Consider the following 17,582-nt stretch of genomic DNA (forward strand, 5'->3'; position numbering starts at 1 on the left):
AAGGGAGGCACACTGATGTAATATAGGGGGCACACTGATATAAGGAGGGGGGCACACTGATATAAGGAGGGACACAGGCACATTGATGTAAGGGGGGTACACTTATCTAGGAATGGCCTTGTTTACATATGCAGATCGCTGTTCTAAATCTCCTGTGAATGATCGTAGTCCGTGACCGGACCCGCTGATATGCTCCCGCTGCCCCCAGAGCCGATCACACGAATCACAGACAGGAACGTGATTTTGCACTTAAGAAGCATAACTAGAACCCACTGATCACAGGGCACATCCTTAGATAAGTGTACCCCCTTACATTAATGTGCCTGTGCTCCTCCTTACATTTTGCCAGAGAGGAAAATGGAGATCTTGTGTTTCTGCTAAGGGATCTCTGTTTTCCTTTTCAAAGCACATCCCCCACAGTTAGAAAGCACTCATAGGGAATACATTTAACCCGTTGATTGCCCCTTCCCTGCCAGTGTCATTTATACAGTGACAGTGCGTTTTTTTTTTAGCGCTGATCACTGTATTGGTTGTCACTGGTCCCAAAAAGTGTCACTTAGTGTCAGATGTGTCCGCTGCAATGTCACAGTCCTGCTGATCGCTGCCATTACTAGTAAAAAATATAAAAATAAAAAAAGTCCCTAAATCTATCCCATAGTTTGTAGATGATTTAACTTTTGCGCAAACCAATCAATTTACGCTTATTGGGATTTTTTTTACCAAAAATATGTAGCAGAATACCTATTGGCCTAAATTAATAAAGATTTTTTTATTGGATATGTTTAATAGCAGAAAGTAAAAAATATAGTTGTTTTTTTTTTTTATTATCTGTCTTTTTTTGTTTATAGCACAAAAAATAAAAAGCACAAAGGTGATCAAATACTACCAAAAGAAAGCTCTATTTGTGGGGGGAAAAAGGACATTGATTTTATTTGACTGCACAACTGTCAGTTAAAGAGGAAATAAACCCTGATGGGTTTTACTTCCTCTTCATTTCCCTGCAAAGGTCAAGCATAATGGGCTACTATGCATCTCATTGTAGCCCATTATGTGTCACTTACCTGAAACCGAAGCCTGCAATGTCGCTGCTGTCTCCACTGGCTGGAAACATCCATTTTCACCCCTCTTGAATGAATGAATGAATGAAAAACTTATATAGCGCGGCACATGCGAACTGAATCGCCTCTGGGCGCTGGTTGTTTGTGTCTCATGCCATCAGAAAAGCAGGGTTTTGATCTGCCTTCTGAAAGACAGGTGGTTTTGCTCCAACCGAATGCTGGTTGGTAAAGCATTCCAAAGCCTGGGGCCCTGGAAAGCAAACCTTCTTTCTCCTTTGGACTTGTATTTGGTTTTTGGAACCTTGACCAGATTTTGGTCGGTGGATCGCAGAATGCGGTTGCAATTGTGCGGTTTGATCTTGTCGCATAGATATCTTGGAGCCTCTTCCTTCCGGGGCCGCGAATTCCGGCTCTGTGACTGGTCAGAGTCGCTTGACATCACTCCCGCGCATGCACGCGGGAGCCGGCAGTCACAGAATGACCCCATTAGAACGTGCCCTTCCTAAAGTGCGCATGTGTCGAAGACATTGGTGCACGGCTTTATTGTAAATATCTTCTAAACCGTGGAGGTTTAGGAGATCTTTCCAGCACCTACAGGTAAAAGTGGTTGTACAGAGTTTACAACCACTTTAAAATAATGCAGTGCTGTATCACAAAAAATGGCCTGGTCAGCAAGGGGGTAAAACCTTCTGGAGCTGAAGTGGTTAAATTTGCAAAAAGCCCTCATACAGCAGCCCAGAGGTGTTACTGCATAATAGAGAAACAAAAAGGTTAGAGCAGAAGATAGACGATAAGCAGGCACTGTTTGCTGACATATATCTAAATCTATACTATATACAGTATATACACCAGGAAACACATATTTGTTCTAAAACAGACGTGCAAATATGTAAACGTTGCCTTTTTACTTTTTTTTCTGGCAATTGAGTGTCTACAATGCAATTTTTTTTATATTTTGTGGCTCCTGTAATTTTGAAATGCACATTTTAAATTCAATTTAAAAGCCTTTTTTGAAGAAGGACTTTAATAGAAAGGTGCTTTTTAGTATAAGTACAGGATTATGGAAAGAAGGGTTCCAATGTATGACAAATATAATAAACTTGGCTAAACATCAGACAGATCAGCTTCCGCTTAGAAGGGACAACTTCAAAATCAGTGTGTTGCTGCTGTCACCTGCTGGACAAATGCTTTACTACAAAACAATTGGAATTTATAGGAATGTGGTGGCATGCACTATGTGTACATTACAGTCCATTCTGCGCTCAGATGTAACATTAATGACATGTATTTAGGATTAAATGTGCTCATTTTTCCATGTGTTCCTTTATACCTTGATCCTAAAACATGGAGCAATATATAAAGGAACACATGTGTAGGCAGGTTGCCTACTGTGTTCATTCTAACCAGACTACTGTGGCTGTCCAGGTTTAGGGGGAAGGGGTTGATTCTGCTTTCAGGGCTGTCTTTTCCATTGGGCACGCTGGGAAGTTGCCTGGGGGCCCCCCTTGCCTGGGGGGCCCCCATCGGCTGCCCAGCAACCCCAGTAAAAAAAATGGTGGAGAACAGCGGGTCAGAACTGTAGAACTGTATCGTGTCTACAGTCTCTGAGGAAGAGTCTGAATAGGAGTCAAGAGTGGGAGCGCCTCCGGGATGGGGGTCACGGAAGAAGTCAGACATGAGGAGACAGTAGGATAAAACCAGAGCAGCCAAGCTGGAGCTAAAAGGTAGTCTCTGGTCACCAGAGTCCCCCTCCACATCAGAGTTCCCCCTTACATCATGATCTGCAGCGTTCCCCTTTACATAAGAGTTCCCTTTCACTGTAAGGGGGAATCCTGCAGACTCTGATGTAAGAGGAAACTCTGAGAAGGCTGGGTTATAGTAACCTAACCTTCATGTCAATGAAGAAATTAGTAAAACTGTAATTTTAGGTACTTTTTTTTGCAGTGCCAGTAAAATAAATGTGGTTTTGCCAGTAAATTACATATTTTTGTCAGTAAATTCTCGTGCACGATTGTGTAGACAGGGCCCCAGTGCACTGTATTGCCCGGGGGCCTATAATTCTCTTAAGATGCCACTGTTTGCTTTGCATTCCCTGCTCATGTTTGTTGGCCTTTTTGGGGTCCAGCCTCCTTTCCTGTGACATATACATACCTCCCAACTGTCCCTGATTTTGAGGGACTGTCCCTGATTTGGAGCAATGTCCCTCTGTCCCTCATTTGTCCCTCGTTTTGGTCTGATCTATACAGATGTATATAAAATGCACTTTTTATCTATCAAAAAGTGTTTCCCAGTGCTAAACCTTTCATCCAATTTCTAAATTGCTGCATTTGTAAATTCCAAAAGCCAATATAAAGAAATAGTAGTGGTAAAAAAAGCACTTGTGGGTTTAACCAATCTTATTTTTTTGTACAATTCTCCTTTAAGGCGGCGTGGCAAGGGGTGTGTCCTATGCCTGCATACTTGCTGATAGGTGTCCCTCATTCCCCTCTCAGAAAGTTGGGAGGTATGCATATATAAGGCAGAGGTTCAGGTCTCAAGAGACCTTGCAGGATTTGCCTAAAGTTTTAGTTTCTGCCTTATATATGCATACCTCCCAACTTTCTGAGATGGGAATGAGGGACACCTATCAGCTCAAAAATCAATCAAAAAAATCAATCAATTGCAAGGCCTTCTTGTCCAACATCAGTGCCTGACCTCACAAATGCACTTCTGGAAGAATGGTCAAACATTCCCATAGACACACTCCTAAACCTTGTGGACAGCCTTCCCAGAAGAGTTAAAGCCGTTATAGCTGCAAAGGGTGAACCAACTCAATATTGAACCCTACAGACTAAGACTGGGATGCCATTAAAGTTCATGTGCGTGCAAAGACAGGTGTCCCAATACTTTTGACAATCTAGTGTATCTACAGTAGCAAGCCAACTGCACAAGATGGAAGCCAGGGTGAGTATATCAAATCAGTCTGTAAGTTGCAGCCTCTGAGTCAGTCTGAATCGCAATCGTCATGAGTGAATATTTAAATAAATCCATTTGTCTCTGGGCTTATAGAATGCTGCACTGTCACATCTAAGAGAACACTTTTTAAGAGTTGTAACATCAAATAAATGTCCGTTTTCAACACATCTCATACATTTTTGTATTTTAATGTGCGATGGTGGTCACGTGACCTCGGCGTGGACAGAAGCAGAGTGCTATGAGGGCCCCTCTAAGAAAGGCCATTACATTACAGATGTATGGATACGCTGGCAGACGGCCGCCAGTGGCAAGTGTCAATGATAGAACTCAGGTGTCTCAAAGTGACCCCCACACCCACAGAAGCGCATAAAAAAAACAAACAGTTATATTTTTGGCACTAGAAAGCTGACAGCCTCAGCAACAGTGGGCTCTAGGCCCTGCCTGTCATAACAAGGCCTCCTTGTGACAGCGATATGTCAGAAATACTGGCAGATTGAATGATTTATGTTAGCGAGGTCACTGATACAAAAAGAGAAGCGTTATTTTTACTTCATCTGATGTATCTACAGCTGCACAGTTGTGTGGTGGCAGGCATTTCATTCTGATAGAGAACACTCGATTCTGCTCTTTTTTACAGCCTTTTCTATACAACCACTGGGGGGATACAGACTGCCAATAGCCTGTGCACAGGAGAATAGTCGGGGCCTTCTTTTCTACATGCCTGACTTGAAGCCTGACACGTTTACATGCCCTCTCGCTGAGGGGCTAGCCGATGTTTACATCTCACATACGGTGCAGCCAGCTATTGTGTCATATTTTCAATGTCTGTGAATAGCAGAGAACTTTGAGTGGGCCACAAAAAAACGGGCCAGATTCACGTAGAATCGCGGCGGCGTAACGTATCGTAGATACGTTACACCGCCGCAAGTTTTCATCGCAAGTGCCTGATTCACAAAGCACTTGCGATGAAAACTACGCCGGCGGCCTCCGGCGCAAGGCGGGCCAATTCAAAGGGGCGTGTGCCATTTAAATTAGGCGCGCTCCCGCGCCGGACCTACTGCGCATGCTCCGTTTCGCAATTCTCGTTGTGCTTTGCGCGCCCTGACGTCATTTTTTCGAACGGCGACGCGCGTAGCGTACTTCCGTATTCCCGGACGTGTTACGCAAACGACGTTAAATTTTAAATTTCGACGCGGGAACGACGGCCATACTTTAGACAGCAATTGGATTGCTGACTAAAGTTAGGGCACCCAAAACGACGACTAAATTTGCGACGGGAAACTAGACTAGCGGCGACGTAGCGAACACGAAAATCCGTTGTGGATCGCCGTAACTCCTAATTTGCATACCCGACGCTGGTTTACGACGCGAACTCCCCCCAGCGGCGGCCGCGGTACTGCATCCCAAGATCCGACAGTGTAAAACAATTACACCTGTCGGATCTTATGGATATCTATGCGTAACTGATTCTATGAATCAGTCGCATAGATAGAAACAGAGATACGACGGCGTATCAGGAGATACGCCGTCATATCCCCTTTGTGAATCTGGCCCAACATTTCTTACAAAATTTGTCTAATAAGAAAAAAAGTAAATCTGCTTTTCAAAATACCAGTTTCCTGGCTGTCATGCTGATCTAACCTGCTTATCTGACCTAATGCTGCACCTATTTATCGAACCATGCTGATCTAATGCAGTGTTAATTTCGTCGACTAAAACATTTTAGTCGACTAACTTAATACCATTTTTTTTTTAACAGAGAAAACTTAATACCATTTTAGTCGACTAAAATATGACTAAAACGAAAACAATTGAGATGACTAAAATACAACTAAAATGGCATTTTAGTCAAACGACTAAAATGGGACTAAAACGAAAATGCCATTTTAGTCAATAGACTAAAACTAAATCGAAATTTGATGTCCAAATTAATACTGGCCTGTAGAGCATGTTCATACCTCAATAACATAAATAATAACATATTTGATTTTTCGCTCCAGCAGTAAATAGTGGGCTGAATTCAGAAAGATATATGCATCTTTCTGCGGTCGTAACGCATCTCCGATATGTTACACCGCTGTAACTTTGGGCGCAAGTTCCGTATGCAGAAAGAACTTGCACCCTTAGTTACGGCGGCGTAACGTATGTGTTGCGGCGTAAGCCAGCCTAATTCAAATAGGGAAGTTGGGGGCGTGTTGTATTTAAATTTTACTTGACCCCGCGTTTTTGATGTTTTTTTCTAACGGCGCATGCGCCATCCGTAAAATATCCCAGTGTGCATTGCGCCAAAGTACGCCACAAGGACGTATTGGATTCGACGTGAACGTAAATGACGTCCAGCCCTATTCGCGAACGACTTACGCAAACAATGTAAAAAATTCAAAACTCGGCGCGGGAACGACGGCCATACTTAACATTAGCTACGCCTCATATAGCAGGGGTAACTATACGCTGAAAAAAGCCTAACGTCAACGACGTAAAAAAATGCGCCAGCGGGACGTACGTTTCTGAATCGGCGTAAATACCAAATTAGCATATTCCTTGCATAACTATACGGAAGCACCACCTAGTGGCCAGCGTGATTATGCAGCCTAAGACACTTACACCTGTCGGATCTTAGGGATATCTATGCGTAACTGATTCTATGAATCAGGCGCATAGATACGACGGCCCGCACTCAGAGATACGACGACGTATCAGGAGATACGCCGTCGTATCTCCTATCTGAATCCAGCCCAATGAGTTTGGAAATTGTAGAGAAATGCTTAAATAATGCATTACAATTTAACTATACCTATTAGATTTTAGATGACTAAAATTATTTTAGTTGAATAAAATGTACTGGAGATTTGGTCGACTAAATACGACTAAAACTAAAAACAATTGCAGAAGACTAAAATGGGACTAAAACTAAAATGCCATTTTAGTCTTAAGACTAAAACCAAATCGAAATTTGCTGCCAAAATTAACACTGATCTAATGGCTTCAATGATTTCTGATTTACTGACTCAAAAACGCTATGCATAATTCTGAGCAATAAGGCATTTTTGTTTTTTATTCCATTTTTATTGGAAGAAGTTCAAACGAACGTAACGCGTAAGGGGAAGGAGCCACGTATGATGACGTCCCCGCTACTATCCTTCGTAACCAGACAACACACGCTTGTGTTATATAGATAGGAGAGACTGCCGCTCCAGGTGAGCACACCTACGGCAATCAATGTCCACTCAAGAACCAACGGGTGCTGGCAATGCACGGAGCATGCAAAGAGAGAGAACGTATATGGACAGCCGCATTCCAATAAGTCTGAAAAAGACGTGCCCTTTATTGGGTAAAAAGAAATGCACTACAAAAAAAACAGCATACAGTGGGAAATAAACAGCTGACGTGTTTCACATTGAACTTCAATGCTTAGTCATAGCTTTCCATCTCAGCTCTTGAATTGTTCGGCCGGCCTGCATCTCTCATCGCTCTATTTCAGACTCATAGCTAAATTGTAAGCATGGGTGGATATTTTCCATACTTTTGTTTTTTTCTCCCCCTTCCCTGCTCTCCTACATTACCGATTATTAATGTGTACAACTTATTTATTTTACCTATATATCAAGCATCTGCTCCTGAAGAGTGGGGGTCATCCACGAAATGCGTCAAGCTACGTTGATGCCACCATCATGTTTACAGTCAGGATCATTCCGTCAATTTTATTCTGTTTTATTGCAATATGTTGTAACAATCATGCACTTTTAAATATGTATTGTGTGATACATGGGTTACAGATTTTGTACTCTCCAGTTTTAGTTAATCAACCCCATGAGAAACGAGTTACAAAGTGTTTTCTTAGCCATTTCCAACTCATCCAACACAGTGCTCTTGTTTGAAGATTTCTGTGTCTGAACTAATGGAATAAGCATTGATATTCCTCTATAGGTTAGAATTACTTTATCTATTTTGTGATTACAGTCCTTGAGCAGTTTAATGGTATGTAGTTGACACATATGGTATAGGTAACTTTTAATCTTTTTTTTTTTTTTGCATTGATAAGATATCCTTACGCCAAAGATAATTTTTTTCATGTATGTGACATATATCAGTCACACATTATAATAACACATACATTTCAGTAGCTGTAAAAGTATTTTAAAATATTTAAAATGCGTATATTACCTGGACCAAGACAAAAAAGCGTTTTTTCCATCTTTTCCACACATTTTTCCCAATTGCCCATAAATACCTAGGGAACAATTGAGAGATAACACATTAACAAGTGCAAATTAATTGCTGGAAGGTGTCTGATGATTACCTGTAATAAGACCAACAGAGAATTTTTACAGAGCTTATCAGGAATGAGAAAAAGTCATTAGCCGTTTCCAGGTTTTGTAAAACACAAAACAATAATAATAAAGAGCTAAAGCTGTTACGGCATTGGCGCAACCTAAAAGGCTACAATACCCACTGAATCGGGAACATTTATCAAGGTGGGTTTTATGTCTTCACGCCACCGTTTGAGCCCCTTTGCCACTTTAATGACTTAAAGAGGACCTGTAGGAGACCCAAATAAAATTGTAATACTGGTAAGCCGAAAATCCTTTATTCACAGCAAATTTAAATATTGACGTCAGTTGCTGGGTACAGCTAACTTATACATATTGCAGTATCTATACTTTTTAATATATCTATTTTGTTTATAATCTTCAATTTTGGTTTGTCTGGAAATAGTTTGATTGATTTAATAATATCATTTCCTATGAAGGACATGAGGACAGAGTCTCATCTGTTTAGATACATGATGCCCATTGCTCCTCGAGAGATGCCTACAGACTGGTCCATTTCATGTCTGATAAATGATCCCACAGAACAGCAAAGAATGAACTCAGTGCTGAGCTCAGGGATGACTTTTCTGCAGGCTCTACAGTAACTAAAATGGGAACACTGTACAAACTGAGCTGGACACATTTTATATCAAGCAAACCACAGTATGACATCATATCTGACATTATTGAGTGTTGTAATATTAACACCTGAGAGTTTTAAAAAGCTTAGAGCAATGTAAGTGTGCATCTCCCATACCTGACTGATCTCTATAGTAGTCGCCACTACTAGTGTCTTCTGGGTCTGGGATTGCTTGCTTGGCACTTCCACCATTCAGAAAAAGCTTTGTTTTTTAATGAATACTAGGGGCCAGATTCAGCAACGAGATATGAGAGCGTATCTCCAGATACACCGTCGCATCTCTGAGTGTGCGGCGTCGAATCTATGCGCCTGATTTTTAGAATCAGTTACGCATAGATTTCCCTAAGATCCGACTGGTGTAAGTATCTTACGCCGTCGTATCTTAGTTGCATATTTACGCTGGCCGCTAGGTGGCGCTTCCGTAGATTTACGCATTGAATATGTAAATTAAGTAGATACGCCGATTCAGAAACATACGCATGCCCGGCGCATTTTTATACGTCGTTTACGTAAGGCTTTTTCCGCCGTAAAGTTACCCCTGCTATATGAGGCGTGGCCAATGTTAAGTATGGACGTGGGGCCAGCGTCAAATTTTCCGTCGATTACGTCGTTTGCGTAAGTCGTTCGCGAATAGGGCTGTGCGTAAGTTACATTCACGTCGAAAGCATTGACTATTTTCGGCGTAATTTGGAGCATGCGCACTGGGATACGTTCACGGACGGCGCAAGCGCTGTTCGCAAAAAGCGTCATTTACGTGGGGTCACGATGATTTTACATAAAACACGCCCACATCTTACACATTTGAATTAGGCGGGCTTACGCCGGCCAATTTACGCTACACCGCCGCAACTTACGGAGCAAGTGCTTTGTGAATACTGCACTTGCCTGTCAAAGTTGCGGAGGCATAGCGTAAATAGGATACGCTACGCACGCACAGAGTTACGCGCTCCCTACCTGAATCTAGCCCCATGTGTTCTCCAACTGGATGAGGTGGAGATCATGGCTTCATTGCCTGTCGTTCCAACGCATTCAATCAGAAAACCTCATGTATTCAATGAAAAAAAGGCCTTTTCTTAAAGTGGTTGTAACCCTCATGGGCCGTACACACGACCGAACATGTCTGCTGAAACTGGTCCGCGGACCAGTTTCAGCAGACATGTTCAGTCGTGTGTAGGCCCCAGCGGGCAGGATTCCAGCAAACATTTGCCCGCCGGGCCTTTTTCCAGCGGGAAAATATTTCTGGACTTGTTTTAAAACAGCCCGCTGAAATCCTGCCCGCTCGGACATGTTCGGTCGTCTGTACAGACCTACCGTACATGACTTCGACGCATGCGTGGAAGCATTGAACTGGCAGGGCCGCCCACGTCGCCGCGTCATCGTCGCGGCGACGGCGCGGACACGCCCCGCGTATTGTTTACGCGCGGATTTCTGTATGATGGTGTGTACAGCCACCATACAGAAATCCCCGGGCAGACATGTACGGTGAAAACGGTCCGACGGACCGGTTTCATTGTACATGTTTGCTCGTCTGTACCCGGCCTTAAAGGGGTTGTAAATCTTCCTGTTTTTTCACCTTAATGCATGCTATGCAATAAGGTGAAAAAACATATGACTATTACTGGCCCCCCAGCTCCCCCTCCCATTTTACTTACCTGAGCCCTGGAAAGTTCTGCGTTGAAAACGTGCTGGATCTTTGCCCGGGGGTTCCTGGCTCTTCATTGGATAGATTGATAGTAGCGCAGCCTTTGGCTCCCGCTGCTGTCAATCAAATCCAATGACGCGGGCGCGCACGGGGGGAGGGGGTGATTCCTGCATTCAGCAGCTATGGACGCCAAATGCAGGACTCGGGAGCACACCCGCAAGGTAACCCCCTTGGGAGAGTGCTTCCCAGAGGGGGTTATCTGATGTGGACGGAGCCAAGAGAGCCACCAGGGGACCCCAGAAAAAGGCGTTCAGGCCACTATGTGCAAAACGAGCTGCACAGTGGAGGTAAGTATGACATGTTTGTTATTTAAAAAAAAATAAAAACTAACTCATAGTGTCACTTTAAAAAAATGTAATAAAATCCTGTTCCTTTAAGGCATTGGTTTGGATACGGCATTTGTTATTTCGGATAATTCATAACTTTGGATAAATTCATATTCGTTACGTTCGCTAACAGACAAATTTGAAAGGAAATTCTATTACCTATAATTTAATAGTTAGTAATAGTTAAGTTATTATTAGTTATCGTTTCAGATTTTCTAATTTTCGGGTTTTCGAATTTTCTAATTTCCATATTTCTGACTTTTTTCATTTCTGAATGTTCGGAATTACGAATTTTCGAATATTTGAATTTATGAATATTCAGAAAAATTCGTTAAAAGGGTTATCATTTGGATATTTCCAAATTAACGAATTTGTTGAAATTTGTTAAAAAACTAATTTGGAACAAAACAAATTGCACGTCTACTTTTTTTTAAGGCCAAAATTAGAAACAAAATATCTGATGAGCACCTTGAGAACTAATACTACATCCATTCAACCAGATACTGATGCATTCATTTATGAAAAAACTTGGTTTATGTTGCCGTCTTTTACTTTTATACAAACAAATTAAGTTTTATTATTATATTATCTATATCAATGATCATTAACTTGTGGTCTGCCCGTCTTTTTCTGCCCATCAGCGATCCTTGTTGTTAGTGTCTTTAATGTGTGGCCCAAGACAATTCCTCTTCTTCCAATGTGGCTGAGGAAGGTGAAAAGGTTGGACAACCCTGTTCTAGACCCAAAATGTCATACACAGGAAGAAACACAAAGAGCAGTGTTTTAAAGGGGTTGTAAAGGTAAAAAATGTTTTCCCTAAATAGCTTCCTTTACCTTAGTGCAGTCCTCCTTCACTTACCTCATCCTTAGATTTTGCTTTTAAATGTCTTTATTTCTTCTGAGAAATCCTCACTTCCTGTTGTTCTATCTGTAACTACACACAGTAATACAAGGCTTTCTCCCTGGTGTGGAGAAAGCCTCTTGAGGAGGGAGGAGGCGAGCAGGCAAGTCAGGACACTCTCTACTTTGCAGATAGAGAAAGGAGCTGTGTGTTAGTGGGCGTCCTGACACTCCTGCTCGCCCCCTCCCCCCTCAAGAGGCTTTCTCCACACCAGGGAGAAAGCCTCACATTACGATGTGTAGTTACAGACAGAAGAACAGGAAGTGAGGATTTCTCAGAAGAAATAAGGACATTTAAAAGCAAAATCGAAGGATGAGGTAAGTGAAGGAGGACTGCACTAACGTAAAGGAAGCTATTTAGGGAATTTTTTTTTTACCTTTACAACCCCTTTAAATATGAGTAATAATACCAAAACATGAATACAGTAGTAGTTGGTATTATTTATAAGAGCAGAATGAATAATTCTACAAGTAAAGCAAAAATAATTTTTATGGTCTACTACTGTCTGCATGGAATCAACAACTACAGAGCAGATAATATAGAATCAAGGTAAATGGATGCCTGTAAAGTAGATGAAAAGACACAAGAGACATGATTTATTGAGTAAATTCTCACAATTTGTTGAGTACTTACCCACAATGTTTCATGTTTTGAGGTTTATCCATTCGGACTGCTAACTTTATTTTAAGATCATGATCAGGGCAGTTTTTGGACACTGACATTTTGTGCAACTCTGATTGTTTGGGACTGTTGGGTGTTGGGTGTAAAACGACCTAAAATATACACAGAAACAGAAAAAAACAACAGTCAGACAATAAAGAGCGGGTGAGTCTACAGGAATGAGAAAAACAAAAAAGAAGCAATGCATGCCCTTCATGGATGGCACTGAGGTTTAGACTTCAATTAACAATAAGGGCGCTGCCTGCATACAACTCATAAATGACCAGGGTAATATAGATAGCTGGTCTCCCTTCTGCTCGGACCATCATTCCCCTCTTACAGTAACCACACAACAACAAGTTGGAGTTAAAAGTTATAGCAGCATTATTAAAGGGGTTGTAAAGGCATGAAGATTTTTTATCTTAATGCATTCTATGCATTAAGATAAAAAAGCCTTCTGTGTGCAGCAACCCCCCTCAGTCCCCGTAAAACTTACCTAAGGTTCCTCTCTGTCCAGCGATGGCCACGAATTTCTCATCCTCCCGTGATTCTCCTTCCTGATTGGCTGAGACACAGTAGTGGCACTACTGGCTCCCGCTGCTGTCAATCAAAGTCAGCTAGCCAATCAGGGGAGAGAGGAGGCACGGCAGGGTCGGGGTTCCGTGTCTGAATGGACACAGGGAGCTGTCACTCGGGTACCCCCATAGCAAGCTGCTTGCTGTGGGGACACAGAACAGGAGGGAGGAGCCAGGATCACAGAAGAGGGACCCGAGAAGAGGAGGATGCTGGATGCTCTGTGCAAATCCACTGCAACAGAGGAGGTAAGTATAAAATATTTTTTATTTTTATAGGAAAAAAGTAGCCCTTACAATCACTTTAACAAACTGTAAAGGCCTCCAGCTGCAACAACCACTGACTCGGAGACAACAAATGCAGACACAACCATATCAGCTACTGGAAGATGTTCCTTTGGATGGGTTCCTATACTGTACATTTGTGCCCCATACTAATCTTCAAGGACCTTGTACCCCGCTAGTCACCATGACTCTGCCACACTAACCACAAAATAGCTCACGAGGAACAATGAGACAAGCTAGCAGGAACAAAGGATGGGAAATTTTACCCAACTCAGCTCCCTTTTGACTGAGGATATCCTGGGACCCCCTGACTGACCACCCCTCGCAGCTCCACCCATTCCTATTTGGTCCACTAATCGAGTTATGCTGCGTACACAAAACCGTTTTTCATGATGAGAAAAATTAATTTGTTTTTAATTGGTCATTAAAAACGATCGTGTGTATGCTCCAGAGCATTTTTCTCGACGTGAAAAATGGGCATTAAAAATATAGAACATGCTCTAATTTTTCTCGTTGTTTTTCTTGTCGTGAAAAACCGTAGTGTGTAGGCTTTAACGACGGTAAAAAAAACCTGCATGCTCAGGAGCAAGTTGAGACGGGAGCACTCGTTCTGGTAAAACTAGCGTTCGTAATGGAGATAGCACATTCGTCACGCTGTAACAGACTGAAAAGCACGAAGACTGAAAAGCGTGAATCATCTCTCACCAAACTTTTACTAACATGAAATCAGCAATAGCAGCCCAAAGGGTGGCGCCATCCGAATGGAACTTCCCCTTTATAGTGCCGTCGTACGTGTTGTACATCACCGCGCTTTTCTCGAGCATTTTTTTTTTTCACGATCTTGTGTATGCAAGGCAGGCTTGACAAGAATCACGTCGAGAAAAACTTTGTTTTTTCCATGACATTAAAAACGGTCGTGTGTACGTGGCATAAGTCTTTACAACAATTTTTTCTTTAAAACTCAAGAAATACCCCTCCTAGACCCAAGTCCCTTTAACCCCTGTCACGTCCTCCGTCCATGTCTTTTCTTTTTCTTACTCCAGGCCTAACCTTTTCTGCATGACTGTGTGAATGTAATACAAGACCTTCACCTTCCTTTTATAACTCTAAAAGCTACAGGTAAGGTTATCTGGCTTCTGACAAATTGGTCCTAGTTGGTTCTCATGTGTTGGGATTTTGCCCACATTCTTGCAGCCAGTATACAGTAAATAATAATGTGGGTGATGCTGTTTACAATGGTTTTGGATTAAGAAACCAAAAACACATTCTACCACTGATGAGTTGCCCATATTTCCGTGGGAAGCTGATAGAAGGAGGAGCTAGGGCATGTCAAGGGTATGTCTTTTGGCTAAATATCTTATTGCTAAAATGTATAACTATTTCCTATCTTAGACATTTGGGTGTAACATTGTTACGTTGATATATTCCTTACCCGTCCAAGTTCCTTATCCTCCAGTGCCAGCACTCCAGTGCTCTCTGTAAAAAGCTTGACCTTGACAGCAGGCAGCGCATGTGTGGTGCTAAAGTCCCCTTGTGTCCCCCAGCTGCAAAACAACAAATAAACAATAGTCAACTTGCAACTTTATGCTATGCAAATCAGACAATGGGTTAAATAAAAAACGACAATATAGCACAAAAATGTGCTACAACTCAGTGACAAGAAATGTGTTAATTGTCTCTCTAGTTAATGTGAGACAGATGTCTGGGATGGTAGTTTGCTTCTAAGATCTTGTAGGTGCAAGATGTTGCAGATCAGCAGTAGCACAACTCTTATTCTTTATTAACCAATTTCTAGTTACTAGTATTTATGGTGGTATTCAAAGCTTCCTTTACAGTGGCTGAAAACACTGAATATAATTTAGGCTGGGGGGGTCTTAGTGACTAATCCTTCTATAATGTGGGAGAAAGGGTGGTAAGTCACATGCTCCCACCCATCATGGGCAAAGCACAGGTTCTCTTTAAACTTTAGGTGCCCTCTAACAATTTCCAGAGGTGGAATTAAAGCAGGATTCCTTAATAAAATCTATTATGGAAACCCTTCTCCCTTAAACTATTGTTAAAAAATCTATAACAAAGGCTTTTCATTGTAGAAGAGACATACTGGGGGTATTCATACAAATAGTTGTTGGAATTCCCTTGCACCTCCACACCAATATTGTTGGTGTTGAAAACAAATTCATGTATTTGTTGGAAACAGGTACATAAATCTATCTTAGAAGGTGGCGGCACTGAAACTGGAGTGTGCATACCAAACACTCTGGGCCAGATTCAGAAAAGAGATACGACGGCGTATCTCCTGATACGCCGTTGTATCTCTGAGTGCGGTCGGACGTATCTATGCGCCTGATTCAGAGAATCAGTTACGCATAGATATCCCTAAGATCCGACAGGTGTAAGTGTCTTATCTTAGGCTGCAATTTCAGGCTGCCCGCTAGGTGGCGCTTCCGTATGTTTACGTGAGGAATATGCTAATTAGGTAGATACGGCGATTCAGAAACGTACGTCCCGCCGGCGCATTTTTTTACGTCGTTTACGTTCGGCTTTTTTTGGCGTATAGTTACCCCTGCTATATGAGGCGTAGCTAATGTTAAGTATGGCCGTCGTTCCCGCGCCGAGTTTTGAAATTTTTACGTTGTTTGCGTAAGTCATTCGCGAATACGGCTTTACGTAATTTACGTTCACGTCGATTACAATACGTCCTTGCGGCGTACTTTGGCGCAAAGCACACTGGGATATTTTACGGACGGCGCATGTGCCGTTCACAAAAAACTTAAAAAACGCGGGGTCAAGGCAAATTTGAATACAACACGCCCCCAACATCCCCATTTGAATTACGCGGCCTTACGCCGCAACACATACGTTACGCCGCCGTAAATAAGGGCGCAAGTTCTTTCTGAATACAGAACTTGCGCCCAAATATACAGCGGCGTAACGTATCATTGTCTTTAATGCAGCTTAGCATTACTGAGCTCCTTACCCTGGCAGTACAGACAGGCACATGGCCAAGGAGTTTTGTAATGTAGTGGGTGTTCTTGGTATTCTTTATATATATATACAGCATATATATATATATATATATATATATATATACACACACACATACATATACAGTTGAACCTCGGATTACGAGCATAATCCGTTCCAGGAGTATGCTCGTAGTCCAAAGTACTCGCATATCAAAGCGAGTTTTCCCATTGAAGTCAATGGAAACTAAAATAATTTGTTCCGCATTGACTTCAATGGGATGTAATAACAAATGCGGCCAGAGGTGGGGGGGCGCCTGAGAGTGCCGAAAACGGACGAAAAGGCCCGAGGACAATTCGGCTTGTTTCCTGCGCCCCCGTACCTCAGGCCAAATTAGGTACTGCAGGCCAATGTTCGGCTCTGCTTGGCTTCTGCGCCCCCGTACCTCAGGCCAAATTAGGTACTGCAGGCCGATTTAGCTATTTTGAATTCTGCTTGTCTTGCGAGTCAACTTTTGCAAACCGGGTCAGAATTTTATAAAAAAAGTTGCTCGCAAATCAAAACGCTCTCAAACCAAGTTACTCTTAAACCAAGGTTCCACTGTATATAGATTATTATTTTTCTCTTTGACAAAGCACATGTTACAGTTAACATTCCCACAGCAGTAAGTCTACTGGTATCCAGACAGACACCAACCACACTGTTCTATCTGACAAAATGTTCAACATTGTGACAGTTTATAAACAAAATCAAAGCAAAAGTGGATTTTTTTCAGCACTAAATTTTATTTCTTCATACTGCATTAAAAAAACATCAGGCTGGAAACTTGACAGTCATTTTTGATGTCTTTAAAGAAGATGAAAATCCTATATGAATGACATTTAGTTTGTTGTATATCACAAACAATCGCCTTTTTTAATATAATACTTTTATTACCATTGTTTTCATCTTTTGTTGCATCTTGGTTCTTCTGATCTCCTGCATTATTTTACTATCTACAAGCACTTCAGCAATAGCTGTATAGGATTTCTCAGGCTGGGTTTGCTGATTGACACAAATCGGCCATGATGTGTAATGTGTATTGAAACAGTCACTTTAGTCACAGTAGTTTTTACTGGAAGTCCATGTCATAAGGTGACAATGCAAGGAGCATAACTGGGGAGAGACAGAACATTGTCCCCCTATAGCACAAAGTGCCTGAAAAGGGAC

The 17,582-nt window shown here is 42.0% G+C and overlaps 1 protein-coding gene across 41 annotated transcripts in view; it reads right to left on the reverse strand.

The window, feature by feature from the left end:
- Positions 1–17,582, reverse strand: part of CADPS (calcium dependent secretion activator) — a 553,237-nt gene that overhangs the window by 261,810 nt on the left and 273,845 nt on the right. For all 41 annotated transcript variants that reach the window (XM_040359139.1, XM_040359135.1, XM_040359125.1 and 38 more), the window contains exons 7-9: positions 14,842–14,953; positions 12,526–12,665; positions 8,178–8,244 (exon numbers count right to left, since the gene is read on the reverse strand). In XM_040359139.1, coding sequence (XP_040215073.1) covers positions 8,178–8,244; positions 12,526–12,665; positions 14,842–14,953 — 319 coding nt within the window. The remainder of the gene's footprint in view (positions 1–8,177; positions 8,245–12,525; positions 12,666–14,841; positions 14,954–17,582) is intronic.

This window comes from Rana temporaria, chromosome 7 (genome assembly GCF_905171775.1).
Source record: "Rana temporaria chromosome 7, aRanTem1.1, whole genome shotgun sequence".
In the NCBI taxonomy this organism is placed as follows: Eukaryota; Metazoa; Chordata; class Amphibia; order Anura; family Ranidae; genus Rana; species Rana temporaria.